Below are 21,999 nucleotides of genomic sequence, written 5' to 3' on the forward strand. Positions count from 1 at the left end.
GGAATAATTAGGCTTGGTTGTTAGTTATGTAGAATAGTTGAGGTCAGGAAAGGTTTTCAATCGAGCTAATGATTGTCTTCAATTGGCTAGACCTAGCTAGATAACGTTAGATAGATAGCTAAACGGATTATACTATTAAATAATGTAAGTACGCTATAGTTGGAAGTATAGATTGCTTTGATTCTTATAATTTAACATACAGTGTGGCTAGATGAACTACTTCAACTAATTGGATATCTTTCTGCTATATTACAGAAACTGGTGCAGGCTCATCTTTTGCATGGGAGACATGTCTCTGAGTCTGAGACACCACACCAGAGGCATAGTGCAGCAGGGCGATGCTAACTATGAAGTTGGAGCAGGGGATGTAGACTCAAGCTGCTCCTCAGGCCAGTCCACCCCCTCCAGGTCAAGCAGGGGATACAGCAGTACGACAGGCAGCAGGGTAGACTCTCAGGGGTCATGCACCCAGTCAGACTACGAGGAGGAGGCTGACACTACTGCAAATAGGACCTTTGCCCTCTCGCCAAACAAGAAGCCAGGTCTAGGCACGAAGACAGCTAAAACACGAAGTATGTGATATCTGATATTTCATATCTTCTCATTACTACAGGACAGCCTAGCTTTAATGACACACAGTGCATTCGGAAAGTATTCAGATCCCTTGACCTTTTCCACATTTTGTTACGTTACAGCCTTATTCTAAAATGGATTAGATCCGTTTTATTCCTCATCAATCTACACACAATACCCCACAATGACAAAGCGAAAACAGATTTTTTGCAAATGTATTAAAAATAAAAAACGTGGGAAAAAATGTACATACGTTTTCAGAACCTTTACTCAGTACTTTGTTGAAGCACCTTTGGCAGCGATTACAGCCTACAAGCTTGGCACACCTATATTTGGGGAGTTTCTCCCATTATCTGCAGATCCTCTCAAGCTCTGTCAGGTTGGATGGGGAGCGTTGCTGCACAGCTATTATCAGGTCTCTCCAGAGATGTTCAATTGGGTTCAAGTCCGGGCTCTGGCTGGGCCACTCAATGACATTCAGAGACTTGTCCCGAAGCCACTCCTGAGCTGTCTTGGCTATGTGCTCAGGGTCGTTGTCCTGTTGGAAGGTGAATCTTCGCCCCAGTCTGAGGTCCTAAGTGCTCTGGAGCAGGTTTTCATCAAGGATCTCTCTGTACTTTGCTCTGTTCATCTTTCCCTCGATCCTGACTGGTCTCCCAGTCCCTGCCGCTGAAAAACATCCCCACAGCATGATGCTGCCACCACCATGCTTTGCCTTAGGGATGGTGCCAGGTTTCCTCCAGACGTGACGCTTGGCATTCAGGCCAATGAGTTCAATCTTGGTTTCATCAGACCAGAGAATCTTGTTTCTCATGGCCTGAGAGTCCTTTAGGTGCCTTTTGTAAAACTCCAAGCGGGCCGTCATGTGCCTTTTACTGAGGAGTGGCTTCCGTCTGGCCACTCTACCATAAAGGCCTGATTGGTGGAGTGCTGCAGAGATGGTTGACCTTCTGGAAGTTTCTCCCATCTCCACAGAGGAACTCTGGAGCTCTTGGTCACCTCCCTGACCAAGGCCCTTCTCCTCCGACTGCTGGCCGTGCGGCCAGCTCTAGAAAGAGTCTTGGTGGTTCCAAACTTCTTACATTTAAAAATGATGGAGGCCACTGTGATCTTGGGGACCTTTAATGCTGCAGACATTTTTTGGTACCCTTCCCCAGATCTGTGCCTCGATATAATCCTGCCTCGGAGCACTACGGACAATTCCTTCAACCTCATGGCTTAATTTTTGTTCTGACATGCACTGTCAACTGTGGGACCTTATATAGATATGTGTGTGCCTTTTCAAATGATGTCCAATCAATTGACTTTACTACAGGTGAACTCCAATCAATTTATAGAAACATCTCAAGAATGATCAATGGAAACAGGATGCACCTGAGCTCAATTCGAGTCTCATAGCAAATGGTCTTTATACTTATGTAAATAAGGTTTTTCAGTTTTTATTTCTAAAAAACTATTTTCGCTTTGTCATTTTGGGGTATTGTGTTTAGATTGATGAGGGGGGAAAACCATTTAATCCATTTTAGAATAAGGCTGTAACGTAACAAAATGTGGAAAAAGTCAAATACTTTCCGAATGTACCGTAAGTGTAGGCCTATAGGCAGAGATGGTTTGCAGCATATTCCCATGTACACATCACACTTAGGCACATTTTTCCTCTCAGCGCAAAACAAGGGAGGGCAGTGGTGCAAAAAGAAGAAAAACACTAATTTAAGGAACCGCAAGGCCTCTCTCGTCCCTCCAATCAAGCCCCTGGAGGGCCCAGACCAGCGCATTAGGTCTGCCCACAGGCACCGCATCAAGGAGCTCAACAGCCAAGTGTGGGAGCTACAGCAGCAGCTGAGTGGTGTCGCCACAGAGAACAAACTGCTAAAGCAGCTCCAGGTCCGCCACACAGTGGCGCTACAGCGCTTCCAAGACTCACAGAGTGGCCTTCCCCAGGTACGCTGCAGTTTTTCTGAGGGCTTTAATAACTGATCTGTAACACAGCTATAACAAACTCTGATCTGTAACACAGCTATAACAAACTCTGATCTGTAACACAGCTATAACAAACTCTGATCTGAAACACAGCTATAACAAACTGATCTGTAACACAGCTATAACAAACTCTGATCTGAAACACAGCTATAACAAACTCATCAGCTAACAACAATAATCTGATCTTGTAGCATTGGCTAAGATCATATGTTTTGCACCCACCCACACCCTCAGGTCCTGGCCAAGCACGGCAATGAGGTGCGTGGTCTGCAGGAGCTCCTGCGCAAATCCCGCATCCGCCGCAACAGTCTGTCCAGGCGTCTGCGTGGAACGGAGGAGGAGCTGCTGCGTATCAAGGACGTTCTGCACAGGCTGCAGCTGCTCAGCGAGGACCGCAGCCTGAAAGAGAGGGAAGAGCTTAGCCACAGGCTGGCCCTGATCAGTGTGGACCTGAACAGGAAGAACAAGAGGATACAGGTACAGTACATGCACTCACAAGGCAGGGCTGACTCCATGTTCACAGGCCAGGTGGATGTCTGTATTGAAACTGATTGGGTTTTCAAATCTGTCCATCTGTATTGTTCTTCTACTGGGAGACCAATATAGGTGGACAGGGTCAATACAGTTATGCTAGATTGATACTGGACACATAGTATCACAATGTTATATCTGTAGTGAAACTTACAGTGCCTTGCGAAAGTATTCGGCCCCCTTGAACTTTGCAACCTTTTGCCACATTTCAGGCTTCAAACATAAAGATATAAAACTGTATTTTTTTGTGAAGAATCAACAACAAATGGGACACAATCATGAAGTGGACCAACATTTATTGGATATTTCAAACTTTTTTAACAAATCAAAAACTGAAAAATTGGGCGTGCAAAATTATTCAGCCCCCTTAAGTTAATACTTTGTAGCGCCACCTTTTGCTGCGATTACAGCTGTAAGTCGCTTGGGGTATGTCTCTATCAGTTTTGCACATCGAGAGACTGAAATTTTTTCCCATTCCTCCTTGCAAAACAGCTCGAGCTCAGTGAGGTTGATTGGAGAGCATTTGTGAAGAGCAGTTTTCAGTTCTTTCCACAGATTCTCGATTGGATTCAGGTCTGGACTTTGACTTGGCCATTCTAACACCTGGATATGTTTATTTTTGAACCATTCCATTGTAGATTTTGCTTTATGTTTTGGATCATTGTCTTGTTGGAAGACAAATCTCCGTCCCAGTCTCAGGTCTTTTGCAGACTCCATCAGGTTTTCTTCCAGAATGGTCCTGTATTTGGCTCCATCCATCTTCCCATCAATTTTAACCATCTTCCCTGTCCCTGCTAAAGAAAAGCAGGCCCAAACCATGATGCTGCCACCACCATGTTTGACAGTGGGGATGGTGTGTTCAGGGTGATGAGCTGTGTTGCTTTTACGCCAAACATAACGTTTTGCATTGTTGCCAAAAAGTTCAATTTTGGTTTCATCTGACCACAGCACCTTCTTCCACATGTTTGGTGTGTCTCCCAGGTGGCTTGTGGCAAACCTTAAACGACACTTTTTATGGATATCTTTAAGAAATGGCTTTCTTCTTGTCACTCTTCCATAAAGGCCAGATTTGTGCAATATACGACTGATTGTTGTCCTATGGACAGAGTGTCCCACCTCAGCTGTAGATCTCTGCAGTTCATCCAGAGTGATCATGGGCCGCTTGGCTGCATCTCTGATCAGTCTTCTCCTTGTATGAGCTGAAAGTTTAGAGGGACGGCCAGGTCTTGGTAGATTTGCAGTGGTCTGATACTCCTTCCATTTCAATATTATCGCTTGCACAGTGCTCCTTGGGATGTTTAAAGCTTGGGAAATCTTTTTGTATCCAAATCCGGCTTTAAACTTCTTCACAACAGTATCTCGGACCTGCCTGGTGTGTTCCTTGTTCTTCATGATGCTCTCTGCGCTTTTAACGGACCTCTGAGACTATCACAGTGCAGGTGCATTTATACGGAGACTTGATTACACACAGGTGGATTGTATTTATCATCATTACTCATTTAGGTCAACATTGGATCATTCAGAGATCCTCACTGAACTTCTGGAGAGAGTTTGCTGCACTGAAAGTAAAGGGGCTGAATAATTTTGCACGCCCAATTTTTCAGTTTTTGATTTGTTAAAAAAAATATCCAATAAATGTCGTTCCACTTCATAATTGTGTCCCACTTGTTGTTGATTCTTCACAAAAAAATACAGTTTTATATCTTTATGTTTGAAGCCTGAAATGTGGCAAAAGGTCGCAAAGTTCAAGGGGGCCGAATACTTTCGCAAGGCACTGTACATATATTGTATGTTGCAGGACTTGGAAAGAAATTTTGAGCTGAGCCAGATATCCTTCAATCGCCATCTTGCCACAGAAACAAGGAAGACCAATGAGGCCAGAGAGATGTCTGATTACCTCCAGGCACAGATCAGTCTGTTGACCCAAAAAATCAAAGTAAGTTTATAAGTACTTGAGAGCAGCAACATACAGAGTGTAAAACACTTTCGGAACACCTTCCTAATATTGAGTTGCACCCTACCCCACCCCACCCTCAACCTGGTCAGTCTATATCATGGAAAGAGCAGGTGTTCATAATGTTTTGTACAATCAGTGTGGGTAAACTGTTCCAGATCTGAGTAGATTTGGAACAGTACTGTTGTTTGAATGAGTGAGTCATTTAACTTGCAGTACTGCAATGTAAACACAAGAGGGTGTCTAATACAGCTGTATTTCAAAAGCCATAATTGAATGAAGCGAAATACCCATTTCCCTCTCGTAAACTTGCCTGGCTACCCAAACGCTATGCCACGCCCACAGACGTTAGTTTCTTCTCCACAATGAACCTGGATCTGAGTACCTCCCAGACGATTTCTAGAACGCAAACACATTCTAACCCTTCTGATTGGTCCCAGAAACCGATGGGTTGGGCCAGAGCCAGAACACACATGGGTAAGGCAGCGTTTTGAAAATGTGTCATTGGCTTTGATACTCTAATCTAATTGGTTAGAAATTATCCAATCGCTGATTACTTTGTTTTGTTCAACAAAACAAAGTAATCAGAGAAGCGGACTAATTCAGTTTGAGTCGTCAAGCAACTGGCAACAAACCAGCCTGGTAATAGATATCAGGATGATTACACTACATTTGAGAAAGTAACATTTATTGTACATATTGCATTCTTGAGAAATGATTACTGATGCATTTAACATGAAATATAGGAAAAAGAGAGAGAATTGGAGATCCACAATATCTACTCACATAGATTTCCAAATGGCTGGAACGGAAAAGGTACAAAGACATTATGAGCTACTTTTAACATGTTCAACCCATGATCCAGATCAGACTATTTGTTTTTACTTGAGGCTGAATATCTTTTCACATTTACAGGGGCAAGAGAAACTAAATCTGTTCAAACAGATGACTTGTCCTCTCTCCCCATTGAGGCTCCGTGCCAACTTGAACTAGAATATGCCTGTTCACTCCAGCATCTGGAGTTGGAGAAGCAGAAGAGCTTGAGCTGGGTACGTAAATGGATTTCGTTCTCTCTCACATTCTGTGCAGAAAGCTGTTTAAATGGGTAATGGTCAATAAAAGATTTATTCAATATTGACCGATAAAAGCAAGAGTATAACTCTTTGATAAAAGTTTGTGTAGTGAGTTCCAGTGTAAAGTTGATATCTGGTTGTTTTTTTCAGGAGTCCTTTGCCATCGACTTCACAGACAGAAGTGACGCAGCAGACACGTTGGTGGATGACAAAGGATCAAACAATAATGAAGACTTTGCGGGTAAGGATTAAAAAAACTTTACTACAGACTATTGGGAGAACCAGTGAACTGCTGCAGAGCGAAGGGGATATTGAGGAAATAAATGGTTAAATTACATTCTGAAGAGGCTTGTATGTACTCTCCAGTCACAGTATATGCAAACACAAAAAACTCCAATATTGGGAATAATTAAAGCTCACGTGTCATAGTAATTAACAGGACTGAAATCATCTTTCCTGTGTCATGTTATATCCCCAAAAAATCTGAGGGAATGACACCCGCAAATGCAAGCAACTATCATATTTATCCACAGAGGATGGAGAGTTGGATGGTGATTCTGACAAGGAGAATCCTCAGCTTCAGGGTGAGGAGGATTGCCTTGCAGAGAAGACAGCGAGTTCCCCGAAGGCTTCAGGAGAGCAAACAGAACCGTTTGAAAGCCAGGTCCGGTACACTCTGGAGGATTTTCTGAATACAGAACGTGCCAACAAGGCCCTTGAATCCTCTCCCAGGACCAAACGCCTCTACAAATTCAAAGAAACCATCCAGAACCTACACAGTGGAAAGCCTGCCTATACCAGCCATACCCACAGCCTGAGAAAGAGCCCTCCTAGATACATCAAGAGCCAGACCAGGGTGGAGAACCTTGGGTCTGGGGCATATGAGCCCTCCTTTGTCACTCTACCAGCAGAGAAGTGGCAAAGGCGTGACACCAGGGGCCCTCAACCGGAGGATGGTGTAGTCCGCAGCAAGAAGAGCAGCTTGATGAAAGAGCTTTTCGGCCAGGCCCCAATCACTGATCCAATTGCCATGCAGACAGGCAGATCCAGAGTTCAAAGTACAGACCTGGACAGAATGTCATCTCACCATACAGGAGATGCTAGCCCAGTCTCACCTGGGAGAGAGACCAAGATCATTTTTGATTGACCCAAGAACAATACAAAATGATCATCTATTTTCACAAGTTGATTATTTTAATAAATATTTCATCTGCCATGGCAACTCAACGCATTACTAAATGGAGTATTTGTATACGTGATATTTATAGTGAGTTATATACCTGGAAAGTATTTTTTAACTATTTGTTACAGAGGTAATATTAAGCTATCTGTTTGTGATTAGAGCATCAAACATTCTCTGACACTATTGCTCATGACGAATTCCTTAACTCCCTTGAAATCAGATTTTAATGAAAGCAACATTCAATGAAGACCATCCCTATGCCACAATGGTACATTGGTACATTGTACAATGTAACAGCTTCTGTAAAATACCCAAGATGCTAAGAACAACCAACACTTGAGGCCTTCGGATTTCAAATTCTTTATTGTGTTGAAGTACGCATATTTTCTTATTCATACTTCAACACTTCCAAAACCCAAACAGTAAACTTTGTGATATTAGTTCAGCAAAATGAAAATGTTGCCACAGACCATGCCTACAATTAACATGAATAACAAATTAACAAAATGACATAACAATTAAACAATTTTAACACTTCTTGCTCAACTCATCTCAATAAGTTGGAATGAGATTTAAATACATGCTCATTAAAACATGCTCATACAATCATTTCGCAGAGTAGCAACCTGTGAAATAACATACAATTCCAAAGCCAACATGAGAGACCGTCAAATATGTGCAATAACACTGGCAATGTAAGGCAACGTTTGAATATGGGGTGCTTTGTAAAAAGGTGCTTACCAACAGTACCGGTTGAAACTTTAATATCAAAGCACTGAGTAACACTGCCTGACTTCATTCTCAGAACATTTGGGGAATAAATAAGACATGAGAAGATACCATTCCTTAGCTAACAGCATGTAGACCAATAGACACCACTTTGTTGCACACCACCAGCCAGCATGTGATTCCAACACCACCTGAAAGGATAAAAAGACTGGTTTCAAATAGGTTTCGTCAGAGTTGTCAGTTAGCAGTATTTGATGACAATTTTCAAAAGAAAATAAAGTTGAGTTTGGAGACAACACAGAGTTTTGAATTCCATGTTAAGATGGAAAAGGGTCATGTGATTCTATCTTCAGTATTTAAAGAGACCGAATAAAAAGGGACATTCAGTAGTCGTCTATAATTAAGTATTTTACACATTAAACTTGATTACAATGAATTGACCCACTTTGAAAGCGAGTGTGGGCCTCAATTCTCAGGTGTTGAAATCACACAATTTACCTGCTACTCTAGATGGGAAAGCCACCATCTGCTCCAGGGGGGCAATCCACTTACTGGGTACAACAGTCACTGGGTCAGCATAATACTTCCAAATCAGTGAGATCATCAGAGCAGCCTAGAGAGACAAGAGAAAACAGCCTGATTCAGTGCATCAGAATTACTTGTCTTCTGGTGGTGACAACTGACATTTAAAAAAAGTTATGTGTATTTTGTACCTATTAAAGAATATAGGACATATTTCTCACTTAAATGTTTAACTTACCTGCAGGATATAAAAACCTATATTCACCATCCATTTCATTTTGGCTTGTTGAGCAGTTCTTGACTTGACTGTAAGAAGAAAAAACTAAATGTCCAATCTGCACAGGAACCATCAAAATAAATTATTGGCATCCATTCTCTAAATATCCACTAAAATGCCTACAGACATACATTAAATGTTAGGAATTTTGGCAGATATAATAACACTTGCCTTTTGTGTGTTCTTAACAATTAATTTCAGTGTATACTACTCAACATGCATTGGAATAGAACCTGCTTTTTATGGTATGGCGTAAGGGAGGGGTTGGCAGGGACAAATAAGACTGATGTGTGACCAGTGTATACATTGCATTTAAATAAAAAAATATATATCTTTATTTAACTAGGCAAGTCATTTAAGAACAAATTCTTATTTACAATGACAGCCTACCCCGGGCCAAACCCTAACCCAGGCGGCGTTGGGCCAATTGTGCGCCACCCTATGGAACTCCCAATCACAGCCAGTTGTGATACAGCCTGGAATTGAACCAGGCTCTGTAGTGACGCCTCTAGCACTGAGATGCAGTGTCTTAGACCGCTTTGCCACTCGGGTATGACTGGAGAAATACATGTGGTGCATTTCAATGTGAAAATGCTTTTGATTCCAAAATAGTGAAATATTCCTGTCATTGAACAACAGGATTTGAATGTGAAGGCATGTTGGTTGATAGGCAGTGGCCCTGAACTGAGACAATATATAAAACACCAAATATCAAGGTCACCTGCGTTGACTCATTTGAACAATGTGGTAAAGAGTGAACGTGTGGACTTTTTTGGCCATTTTGACAAATTCAAAACTAGATCTCTTCAAACAAAACCCCCAAAAATAGCCTTTGGGTTTTTGTCACAACCTGTATTTGCCCCTGTAGAAAACAAAAAATTGTGTAACAAAATCCACTGAGGAATGTTTTCCAAACAAACCATTCTCATTCCTGAGAATTTGTCCATAATAGTTTTTCCTAACAAAAAAATAAAATCCATCTGAGTATAGTATTTCCTTGTTGGCCCTTACAGTTACAGGGCAGGCACCATAGTGTAATGCAAAGGCTGTCATTCATATGGCATTAACTCGTCAAATGGCTGTTGGAGACATGTGGTTGTTGTCTGATAGTCAATGGAGTGTGTGTCTGTATGACACAGTCGGAATGGAGCTCTATACTATGCTTCCTGCCTCTGTATAGTTCAGAGCTATGGCCTGGACATGAAGGAGAGCAACAGGCAGCAACTGCAACAACAGGCCCCCCAGTACACACTCAGTCTGTTATCTAAACCCCACCTCCCACACATGGTGAATTAACATGCAAGTCCCCTATAGGCAGCAGAGAGCAGTTTGAAAAACCTAGAGGTATGGATCATTTGGTTTCCCGCCTTTTTGCCCCTTACCTTATATAAAAGGTAAATGAGGGAGCTATAGCATCTGCATCTTTTATTTTATTTATTTTATTTTACCTTTATTTAACCAGGTAGGCAAGTTGAGAACAAGTTCTCATTTACAATTGCGACCCGGCCAAGATAAAGCAAAGCAGTTCGACAGATACAACGACACAGAGTTACACATGGAGTAAAACAAATATACAGTCAATAATACAGTATAAACAAGTCTATATACAATGTGAGCAAATGAGGTGAGAAGGGAGGTAAAGGCAAAAAAGGCCATGGTGGCAAAGTAAATACAATATAGCAAGTAAAACACTGGAATGGTAGTTTTGCAATGGAAGAATGTGCAAAGTAGAAATAAAAATAATGGGGTGCAAAGGAGCAAAATAAATAAATTAATTAAATACAGTTGGGAAAGAGGTAGTTGTTTGGGCTAAATTATAGGTGGGCTATGTACAGGTGCAGTAATCTGTGAGCTGCTCTGACAGTTGGTGCTTAAAGCTAGTGAGGGAGATAAGTGTTTCCAGTTTCAGAGATTTTTGTAGTTCGTTCCAGTCATTGGCAGCAGAGAACTGGAAGGAGAGGCGGCCAAAGAAAGAATTGGTTTTGGGGGTGACTAGAGAGATATACCTGCTGGAGCGTGTGCTACAGGTGGGAGATGCTATGGTGACCAGCGAGCTGAGATAAGGGGGGACTTTACCTAGCAGGGTCTTGTAGATGACATGGAGCCAGTGGGTTTGGCGACGAGTATGAAGCGAGGGCCAGCCAACGAGAGCGTACAGGTCGCAATGGTGGGTAGTATATGGGGCTTTGGTGACAAAACGGATTGCACTGTGATAGACTGCATCCAATTTGTTGAGTAGGGTATTGGAGGCTATTTTGTAAATGACATTGCCAAAGTCGAGGATTGGTAGGATGGTCAGTTTTACAAGGGTATGTTTGGCAGCATGAGTGAAGGATGCTTTTTTGTGAAATAGGAAGCCAATTCTAGATTTAACTTTGGATTGGAGATGTTTGATAGGGGTCTGGAAGGAGAGTTTACAGTCTAACCAGACACCTAAGTATTTGTAGTTGTCCACGTATTCTAAGTCAGAGCCGTCCAGTGTAGTGATGTTGGACAGGCGGGTAGGTGCAGGTAGCGATCGGTTGAAGAGCATGCATTTAGTTTTACTTGTATTTAAGAGCAATTGGAGGCCACGGAAGGAGAGTTGTATGGCATTGAAGCTTGCCTGGAGGGTTGTTAACACAGTGTCCAAAGAAGGGCCGGAAGTATACAGAATGGTGTCGTCTGCGTTGTGGTGGATCAGAGACTCACCAGCAGCAAGAGCGACCTCATTGATGTATACAGAGAAGCAGACCCTCCGATTTGACACACTGAACTCTATCAGAGAAGTAGTTGGTGAACCAGGCGAAGCAATCATTTGAGAAACCAAGGCTGTCGAGTCTGCCGATGAGGATGTGGTGATTGACAGAGTCGAAGCCTTGGCCAGATGAATGAATACGGCTGCACAGTAATGTTTCTTATCGATGGCGGTTAAGATATCGTTTAGGACCTTGAGCTTGGCTGAGGTGCACCCATGACCAGCTCTGAAACCAGATTGCATAGCAGAGAAGGTATGGTGAGATTCGAAATGGTCGGTAATCTGTTTGTTGACTTGGCTTTCGAAGACCTTAGAAAGGCATGGTAGGATAGATATAGGTCTGTAGCAGTTTGGGTCAAGAGTGTCCCCCCCTTTGAAGAGGGGGATGACCGCAGCTGCTTTCCAATCTTTGGGAATCTCAGACGACACGAAAGAGAGGTTGAACAGGCTAGTAATAGGGGTGGCAACAATTTCGGCAGATAAGTTTTAGAAAGAAAGGGTCCAGATTGTCTAGCCCGGCTGATTTGTAGGGGTCCAGATTTTGCAGCTCTTTCAGAACATCAGCTGAATGGATTTGGGAGAAGGAGAAATGGGGAAGGCTTGGGCGAGTTGCTGTTGGGGGTGCAGTGCTGTTGACCGGGGTAGGAGTAGCCAGGTGGAAAGCATGGCCAGCCGTAGAAAAATGCTTATTGAAATTCTCAATTATGGTGGATTTATCAGTGGTGACAGTGTTTCCTATCTTCAGTGCAGTGGGCAGCTGGGAGGAGGTGTTCTTATTCTCCATGGACTTTAAAGTGTCCCAGAACTTTGAGTTAGTGTTGCAGGAAGCAAATTTCTGCTTGAAAAAGCTAGCCTTGGCTTTTCTAACTGCCTGTGTATAATGGTTTCTAGCTTCCCTGAACAGCTGCATATCACGGGGGCTGTTCGATGCTAATGCAGAACGCCATAGGATGTTTTTGTGTTGGTTAAGGGCAGTCAGGTCTGGGGAGAACCATGGGCTATATCTGTTCCTGGTTCTAAATTTCTTGAATGGGGCATGTTTATTTAAGATGGTTAGGAAGGCATTTAAAAAAAATATCCAGGCTCCGGGCAGCCGAGCGGAAATGGAGGAAAACTCGCCTCCCTGCGGACCTGGCATCCTTTCACTCCCTCCTCTCTACATTTTCCTCTTCTGTCTCTGCTGCTAAAGCCACTTTCTACCACTCTAAATTCCAAGCATCTGCCTCTAACCCTAGGAAGCTCTTTGCCACCTTCTCCTCCCTCCTGAATCCCCCTCCCCCCCCTCCTCCCTCTCTGCAGATGACTTCGTCAACCATTTTGAAAAGAAGGTAGACGACATCCGATCCTCGTTTGCTAAGTCAAACGACACCGCTGGTTCTGCTCACACTGCCCTACCCTGTGCTCTGACCTCTTTCTCCCCTCTCTCTCCAGATGAAATCTCGCGTCTTGTGACGGCCGGCCGCCCAACAACCTGCCCGCTTGACCCTATCCCCTCCTCTCTTCTCCAGACCATTTCCGGAGACCTTCTCCCTTACCTCACCTCGCTCATCAACTCATCCCTGACCGCTGGCTACGTCCCTTCCGTCTTCAAGAGAGCGAGAGTTGCACCCCTTCTGAAAAAACCTACACTCGATCCCTCCGATGTCAACAACTACAGACCAGTATCCCTTCTTTCTTTTCTCTCCAAAACTCTTGAACGTGCCGTCCTTGGCCAGCTCTCCCGCTATCTCTCTCAGAATGACCTTCTTGATCCAAATCAGTCAGATTTCAAGACTAGTCATTCAACTGAGACTGCTCTTCTCTGTATCACGGAGGCGCTCCGCACTGCTAAAGCTAACTGTCTTTCCTCTGCTCTCATCCTTCTAGACCTATCGGCTGCCTTCGATACTGTGAACCATCAGATCCTCCTCTCCACCCTCTCCGAGTTGGGCATCTCCGGCGCGGCCCACGCTTGGATTGCTTCCTACCTGACAGGTCGCTCCTACCAGGTGGCGTGGCGAGAATCTGTCTCCTCACCACGTGCTCTCACCACTGGTGTCCCCCAGGGCTCTGTTCTAGGCCCTCTCCTATTCTCGCTATACACCAAGTCACTTGGCTCTGTCATAACCTCACATGGTCTCTCCTATCATTGCTATGCAGACGACACACAATTAATCTTCTCCTTTCCCCCTTCTGATGACCAGGTGGCGAATCGCATCTCTGCATGTCTGGCAGACATATCAGTGTGGATGACGGATCACCACCTCAAGCTGAACCTCGGCAAGACGGAGCTGCTCTTCCTCCCGGGGAAGGACTGCCCGTTCCATGATCTCGCCATCACGGTTGACAACTCCATTGTGTCCTCCTCCCAGAGCGCTAAGAACCTTGGCGTGATCCTGGACAACACCCTGTCGTTCTCAAATAACATCAAGGCGGTGGCCCGTTCCTGTAGGTTCATGCTCTACAACATCCGCAGAGTACGACCCTGCCTCACACAGGAAGCGGCGCAGGTCCTAATCCAGGCACTTGTCATCTCCCGTCTGGATTACTGCAACTCGCTGTTGGCTGGGCTCCCTGCCTGTGCCATTAAACCCCTACAACTCATCCAGAACGCCGCAGCCCGTCTGGTGTTCAACCTTCCCAAGTTCTCTCACGTCACCCCACTCCTCCGCTCTCTCCACTGGCTTCCAGTTGAAGCTCGCATCCACTACAAGACCATGGTACTTGCCTACGGAGCTGTGAGGTGAACGGCACCTCAGTACCTCCAGGCTCTGATCAGGCCCTACACCCAAACAAGGGCACTGCGTTCATCCACCTCTGGCCTGCTCGCCTCCCTACCACTGAGGAAGTACAGTTCCCGCTCAGCCCAGTCAAAACTGTTCGCTGCTCTGGCCCCCCAATGGTGGAACAAACTCCCTCACGACGCCAGGACAGCGGAGTCAATCACCACCTTCCGGAGACACCTGAAACCCCACCTCTTTAAGGAATACCTAGGATAGGATAAAGTAATCCTTCTCACCCCCCCCCCCCCTTAAAAGATTTAGATGCACTATTGTAAAGTGGCTGTTCCACTGGATGTCTTAAGGTGAATGCACCAATTTGTAAGTCGCTCTGGATAAGAGCGTCTGCTAAATGACTTAAATGTAAATTTAAATGTTTTACAGTGATGAGTGGAGGTCGTTTGACCGCTGACCCATTACGGATGCAGGCAATGAGGCAGTGATCGCTGAGTTCTTGGTTGAAGACACCAGAGGTGTATTTAGAGGGGAAGTTGGTTAGGATGATATCTATGAGGGTGCCCGTGTTTAAGGCTTTGGGGATGTACCTGGTAGGTTCATTGATAATTTGTGTGATATTGAGGGCATCAAGTTTAGATTGTAGGATGGCTGGGGTGTTAAGCATGTTCCAGTTTAGGTCGCCTAGCAGCACGAGCTCTGAAGATAGATGGGGGGCAATCAGTTCACATATGGTGTCCAGAGCACAGCTGGGGGCAGAGGGTGGTCTATAGCAGGCGGCAACGGTGAGAGACTTGTTTTTAGAGGTCGATTTTTAAAAGCAGAAGTTCAAATTGTTTGGGTACAGACCTGGATAGTAGGACAGAACTCTGCAGGCTATATTTGCAGTAGATTGCAACACCGCCCCCTTTGGCAGTTCTATTTTGTCTGAAAATGTTGTAGTCAGAATTTTTGGTGGTCTTCCTAAGCCAGGATTCAGACACAGCTAGAACATCCGGGTTGGCAGAGTGTGCTAAAGCAGTGAATAGAACAAACTTAGGGAGGAGGCTTCTAATGTTAACATGCATGAAACCAAGGCTATTACGGTTACAGAAGTCGTCAAAAGAGAGCGCCTGGGGAATAGGAGTGGAGCTAGGCACTGCAGGGCCTGGATTCACCTCTACATCGCCAGAGGAACATAGGAGGAGTAGAATAAGGGTGCGGCTAAAAGCAATAAGAATTGGTTGTCTAGAACGTCTGGAACAGAGAGTAAAAGGAGATTTCTGGGGGCGATAAAATAGCATCAAGGTATAATGTACAGACAAAGGTATGGTAGGATGTGAATACAGTGGAGGTAAACCTAGGTATTGAGTGATGAAGAGAGAGATATTGTCTCTAGAAACATCATTGAAACCATGAGATGTCATTGCATGTGTGGGTGGTGGAACTAATAGGTTGGATAAGGTATAGTGAGCAGGACTTGAGGCTCTACAGTGAAATAAGCCAATAAACACTAACCAGAACAGCAATGGACAAGACATATTGACATTAAGGAGAGGCATGCTTAGTCGAGTGATCAAAAGGGTCCAGTGAGTGGAGAGGTTGGTTGGGGGTCACGGCGATTTAGACAGCTAGCCAGGCCATCGGTAGCAAGCTAGCATAGGATGGAGATCTGTTGTTAGCCACCTCTTGCGTTCCGTCAGTAGATTAGTGGGGTTCCGTGTGGTAGAGGGGATTAATCCAAATCACACAACAACAACAAAAATAAAAACAATAGATATAGTTATAGAGGCCCAAGAAGAAAACATAATAATAATAAAAATAAATAAATTGTCTGATTGTCTATTCAGATAGCAGCCGGTAAGACAGCTAGCGGTTAGCAGGCCGCAGATGGGCGTTCAGGTAACATCGCGACGGAGGAGCCAGCCGGATCTCCTTCGGGTAGATAATGTTGGCAGTCCAGTTGTGAAGACCCGGTGGGGCTCCGCGTAGGCAGTAAAACGGGTCCGGATAGGTGACTGCAGCCCAGGAGTGATTGATGGAACTCAGGAGTGATTGACGGAGCTGGCTAGCTCCGGAATAATTTATGTTTGCTCCGGAATCGACGAAAGCCGATAGTCACACGGATAGCAGCTAGCTAGCTATCTACATTACTTGCTGTCTCAATACCCCAACCAACTGTGGCTGCAAGGCATGAGGTAGGGATAATGGTTTCGGAGACCGAGGGTGTGGCAGAGGAACTGTATAGGTGGGAGAGAGCGTCAGGCTTAACATTTTTGGACCCTGGGCAGTAGGAAACGGTGAAGTTGAATCCAGTAAACAAGAGAGCCCACCCAGCCTGCCTGGAGTTAAGGCGCTTGGCTGTACGGAGATATTCCCCCCCCCAAAAAAATCTAAAAAATAAGGGAGCATTGAGAAAGATAACCCCGGCAGGTCCCAGGATCCCCAGAATATCACTCCGGAGGTGGTAAGCGGGGATTCTCGGGGAGCCGGGGTAGGCTGTACAAACCCACCACTGATAGTAGACAGGTTACTGGGTGGTTGGGAGGTCTGAGGTGGCAGGTTGCCTATAAGAGCTAACTCACTGATTCGCACCATGATAGCCTTGAACCCTTGGTCGTGACATTCTGTCACGGAACGAAGCCCTTCCAAAAGGTCCAGCAGTAGATCCTCATGCCGCCCAATGGTGGCTCCCTGCAAGGAGATAGCATGGCGGAGCTGGTCCAAGTCTGCTGGGTCTGTCATGGCCAGTTCGTACTATAAAGGCACAAGGCGAGACTCAGATGCAGACACGGGAGGCAGATGGTTTGAGTCTTTGATATTTATTATATCCAAAAGGGGTAGGCAAGAGAATGGTCGTGGACAGGCAAAAAGTCAAAACCAATTCAGAGTCCAGGAGGTACAGTGTGGCAGACAAGCTCAAGGTCAGGGTAGGCAGAATTGTCAGGCAGAATTGTCAGGCAGGCAGGTAACGTCCAGAAAAGAGGAAAGGGTCAAAACCAGGAGGACTAGTAAAAGAGAATAGAAAAGGCAGGCGCACAGGAAAAACACACTGGTTGACTTGAAACATACAAAACAAACTGGCACAGAGAGACAGGAAACACAGGGATATATACACCAGTGATAACAAGCGACACCTGGATAGGGTGGAGACAATAACAAGGACAGGTGAAACTGATCAGGGTGTGACAGGGACAGACACACCGGTCTCTACATTGCAGATGAGCTGAAGGCAGTCATCAATGACCTTGGACCACAGAAGGCATTTGCACTGGTGACAGACAATGCAGCGAACATGAAGGCTGCTTGGTCTAAAGTGGAGGAGTCCTACCCTCACATCACACCCATTGGCTGTTCATGAATTTAATCTGCTCCTCAAGGACATCTTGGCACTGAAAACAACGGATACACTCTACAAGAGAGCCAAGGAAATGTTTAGCTATGTGAAGGGTCATCAAGTTATAGCAGCAATCTACCTCACCAAGCAAATTGAGAAGAATAAGAACACCACGTTGAAGCTGCCCATCAACACCAGTTGGGGTGGTGTTGTCATCGTGTTTGACAGTCTCCTGGAGGGGAAGGAGTCTCTCCAAGAAATTGCCATATCACAGTCTGCCGATATGGACAGCCCCATCAAGAGGATCCTCCTAGATTATGTATTTTGGGAGAGAGTGGTAAACAGCCTGAAACTCCTGAAACCTGTAGCCATTGCACGGATTGAGGGAGCCAATGCCATCCTGTCTGATGTTGACTCTGCTTGCAGATGTAAGATAAGAAATCCGTACTGCCCTGCCCATTTCACTGTTGCTCCATGCAGAGGAAACTGCAGTCCTGAAATACATAAAAAAGCGTGAAGACTTCTGCCTGAAGCCCATACACGCCGCAGCGTACATGTTGGACCCCAAGTATGCTGGCAAGAGCATCCTGTCTGATGCAGAGATCAACCAGGCCTATGGTGTCATCACTACCGTGTCTCACCACCTTGGCCTGGATGAGGGCAAGGTTTTTGACAGTTTGGCAAAGTACACTTCCAAGCAAGGGCTTTGGGATGGAGATGCAATATGGCAGTCATGCCAACATATCTCATCAGCCACCTGGTGGAAAGGACTTTGTGGATCTGAGGCTCTTTCCCTTGTTGCCTCCATCATCCTTCAAATCCCACCAACATCAGCCACCTCAGAGCGCAACTGGGCCTTGTTTGAGAACACACACACCAAAGCATTCAACAGGCTGACCAATACAAGGGTTGAAAAATTGGTGGCCATTCTGTAAAATTTGAGGCTTTTTGAGCCTGACAACGAGCCACCCTCAACAAGGTTGGAAAGTGACAGTGAAGATGAGGCCTCAGAGTCTGATGTTCAAGAGGTGGACATTAAGGAGGTCCAGGGAGAAGACATGGAAGCCTGAGAAGAAGAGTCTAGAAGCTAAAGCTTTGGTTATCATTTTACAGATGTATGTTGAAAACGTTTTTGGGTGATGCGATGGATCATTGGGGATCGTTCAATATTCCCTTTCTTTTGTTGTTCAGTGAAATCATCCCATGTGAAGAGTCAACTCATTTAATTAAAGTTCAATTCGTAACTAAATAGTTTTTGTTATTTCTATTGGAAGGATGTCATAATTTGCAATTATGTCTACTTATGATAAGGTAAAATGTTTATGTTTCTGTCTCCATATAATATGGTAAATATATCCAATGCAAAAAACATCTACATTTAAATTATATTCATTTGCATGTATTTCCATTAATTTCCATATATTCCCATGGAAAGTTTCCACCAAAATGTGCAACCCTACTCACTATAAGGGATTTTTCTCCCATTGCAATCTCTGGTTGGGCAGCCTAAGCATTTTTTCAGGCCACCTAATTCCAAACAGTGTTAAATTTAAACAATTATAATAATACAATACATTTTTGGGGTGGAAAAACCCTTTCAGTGTAAACTTAAAACAACTAAAACCAGCTATAAAGTATGTAGAAAATGTTGAAGACATATCTTTTTTAATTAAATAACCTTTATAAAAGCTAGAATATCAGGGAGAATTGAAAATTCCAAAAGCAATGAATTTAGCAGTATTAGCAATGACGAATTGCAAGAAATAAGCTTTAAAACAATTCTCTTAGCTCTATTGCAGAATGTGGAATTGCATGAAATTAACTTTAAAACTGCAAAAATGTATCTCCGCTCCATGGAGAAAATGTGTAGAACTGCAGGAAATGTCTCTACATGGCCAAGATAGGGGTGTAGAGAAATTCAGCAGAGCCAACTGGCCCGACCACGCCCATTGCCACGCCCTCTTCCACACCGACCACCTAAACCAACTTTAAATTGTGTGTCTCTCTTACCATGTGTCTTCAGCTTGTCAGTCATCTTGTTGATTTTGCGCTCTAGTCTGGCGTATCTGGCAAACTCATCCATCATGCTAACGGAGTTGTGCTCCTTCTTCATCTCCTGGATCTCAGCCCTCATATCCCTCTCCTGCTCAACATCGTTCTGAAGGACCTTCGACAGCTTCACATCCCAACAGACAAACATTTAATTTTATATTTTGCTAGAACATAGCAAACACACACTACTAGGCCTACTGCCAACAGATGGCGCTATTATTCCATATGTTTTTTTTGTCATTTTCAATGGGAACTTACAAAATACGTAAGGAATAAAAGCATCATCTGCTGCAGCAGGGCTAATACACTACAGGTTTAGTCTGGTTTCTGATAGGAGATAACTTTGGGATGGTTACCAGTTTTCCCTTGATGATGACTCAGTTTCATTACACATAATTCATTGGACGAAGGCGTCTTCTATACAGTGGAACTTTGTTAATAAGAGCCCCGACACTCAATCTGAACATTAACACGCTTCGCTTGACGTAGGGTTTTGGAAGCATAAGAAAGGACCTTATATTTTATATCAGCGACAAATAAAGGTAAATTTAAACACACCTTGATAGGTTTAGGGTTAGTGTTCCCATATCTCCATATTGCAGCCCTTGTTTATGGCAGCCAAGAGGCGGCCACCAGTGCTAATTAGCATCCCCCGAACACCTGTGTGTAAGTGTAACTCGGGAAGTGTGGTGGAAGTGTAGTTTCTTCAGAAGGAGGCCCCCATAGCTGTATGGATCTATGGAAAACTGCTACAGTGAGTGTAGATTTTTTATTTGAAACATTCTTTCTCCCTGGTGAAAGATAAGGGCCATATGTTTCGAAAGCCGAATCGCAAGTGATGATTATTGATGTTCCTAAACATTAAAACACAGCTTCAGGATTGTAGTTCACATGAGGTAGTCGTGAACGAAGCTAATGGCAGAAAACTGTAGGAAGAAGGCAGAATGCCACCTAGAGTTGGAGAGCTAGTTACCAGTATGTTACTGCAACAAAAGTGCAAAAGTATTGGAAAGTTGTATTATGTCCGATAAACACTGTACGTCATCCTGTTAAATGTGTTGTCTGATAGTCAATGACGTTCATGAATTGCATTCACATGTAGGATACCAAATGTTTTATTCATTTAAAAGTCTATTTTCTTTGTAATGAAATTGCCTTGGCAATTGGCCATGGGCCATTTGTGGTTTATTGCATGAGAACATGCAACACATGGTTTAGGAGTATATTGCTTAATAAGTCACAAGGAGGTGTGGTATATGGCCAAAACATCACATCTACGAGCTGTTCTTAAGCACGATGCAATGTGGAGTGCCTGGATACAGCCTTTAGCCATGGTATATGTGTCATATACCACAAACCCCACAGGTGCTTTATTGCTATTATAAACTGGTTACAAAATTAATTAGAACAGTAAAAATAAATGTTTTGTCATCCCAATGGTCTTATATACCATGGCTTTCAGCCAATCAGCATTCAGGGCTCGACCCACCCAGTTTATAACAACCCATACTCTATGCCTATAGGCTAGAAATACCATAAGACCTCAGATGTATTGACATGTTATGGTTGCTATTTGAATCTGTAGCCAATAGATAACTACACGGCATGATCTACCCGGCAATATTATCAGCCTAACACACCTTCCATGATCCAATGTAACAATTTGCCAACAGGACGGAATGGTTGGTTAGCTTCGTTGTTTGAGGGGCGCGAGAGGTGAAATAGCAAGCTAGCTAATTTAACCTGGGCAAATCTGCCAAAACATTACATGATATACAAGCCAACCTGCATTTCTCACACGACCAATGCCTAAATAACCCCTACTTACGAAAGAGGAAATGGTCGGCAACAGTATTTTGAAGAGATTGCACAAAAAGACAGATCCCAGCACCAGGAACCAAGCGCACCCGTCAGCCATTTCTTCTTATCAACCTTTGTTGCTGCTGCGCTTATCATAAATGGAAGACACATCCAGTCTGAACCACGGGCTGATTTTCACATTAGATACTCTTATTTATTCAAATACAGCATATTTTATTAACTTCAAATAATTATGAGAATATGCAAAATATATGCATAAGAAGATGTAATATATAAATTCATTATCCACGTAGGCTAAATGTACAAAATTACTTTATTCAATAAAAAAATATTGACAATTCTATAAGGGTCATTTACAGTATGTATACATTATTCTAATATAATATCAACGAAAATAACACAATTTTGAATCGAGCTATTCCCACCCCTTTAATAAAAATCGAAAGTTGGAACGACTGATTGGCATACAGACATACCCACACAGGTAACTTGCTATGGTTTAAAAATATGTTGCCTGGACCTTAAAGCCAATCAATG

General features: G+C 43.9%; 2 protein-coding genes across 2 annotated transcripts; one reads left to right on the forward strand and one right to left on the reverse strand.

The window, feature by feature from the left end:
- The first annotated feature begins 261 nt into the window (after window positions 1-261).
- On the forward strand, window positions 262-7,645 carry LOC115141296 (lebercilin-like protein). The gene is made up of 8 exons (XM_065000417.1): window positions 262-572; window positions 2,237-2,514; window positions 2,788-3,030; window positions 4,883-5,020; window positions 5,785-5,854; window positions 5,954-6,087; window positions 6,262-6,352; window positions 6,645-7,645. Exons 1-8 carry the CDS (start codon window positions 281-283, stop codon window positions 7,256-7,258), a joined length of 1,860 nt encoding a protein of 619 aa, XP_064856489.1. The 5' UTR covers window positions 262-280; the 3' UTR covers window positions 7,259-7,645.
- Window positions 7,639-21,613, reverse strand: LOC115141884 (guided entry of tail-anchored proteins factor 1-like). The gene is made up of 5 exons (XM_029681241.2): window positions 21,470-21,613; window positions 19,600-19,765; window positions 8,784-8,851; window positions 8,522-8,636; window positions 7,639-8,214 (listed from the first exon to the last, which is right to left on the reverse strand). Exons 1-5 carry the CDS (start codon window positions 21,557-21,559, stop codon window positions 8,141-8,143), a joined length of 513 nt encoding a protein of 170 aa, XP_029537101.1. The 5' UTR covers window positions 21,560-21,613; the 3' UTR covers window positions 7,639-8,140.
- Between the last annotated feature and the right edge of the window lie 386 nt (window positions 21,614-21,999).

The sequence above is a fragment of the Oncorhynchus nerka genome, linkage group LG14, assembly GCF_034236695.1.
Source record: "Oncorhynchus nerka isolate Pitt River linkage group LG14, Oner_Uvic_2.0, whole genome shotgun sequence".
Lineage (NCBI taxonomy): Eukaryota > Metazoa > Chordata > Actinopteri > Salmoniformes > Salmonidae > Oncorhynchus > Oncorhynchus nerka.

Coding starts and splice junctions, on each gene's coding strand:
- LOC115141296 (XM_065000417.1), top strand. CDS start 281: ATGGGAGACATGTCTCTGAGTCTGAGACACCACACCAGAGGCATAGTG. Junction 5,021..5,784: donor TGTTGACCCAAAAAATCAAA/GTAAGTTTATAA, acceptor CATGAAATATAG/GAAAAAGAGAGAGAATTGGA. Junction 5,855..5,953: donor AAATGGCTGGAACGGAAAAG/GTACAAAGACAT, acceptor TCACATTTACAG/GGGCAAGAGAAACTAAATCT.
- LOC115141884 (XM_029681241.2), bottom strand. CDS start 21,559: ATGGCTGACGGGTGCGCTTGGTTCCTGGTGCTGGGATCTGTCTTTTTG. Junction 8,852..19,599: donor TGACAAGCTGAAGACACATG/GTAAGAGAGACA, acceptor TTCTTCTTACAG/TCAAGTCAAGAACTGCTCAA. Junction 8,215..8,521: donor TTTCCCATCTAGAGTAGCAG/GTAAATTGTGTG, acceptor TTATCCTTTCAG/GTGGTGTTGGAATCACATGC.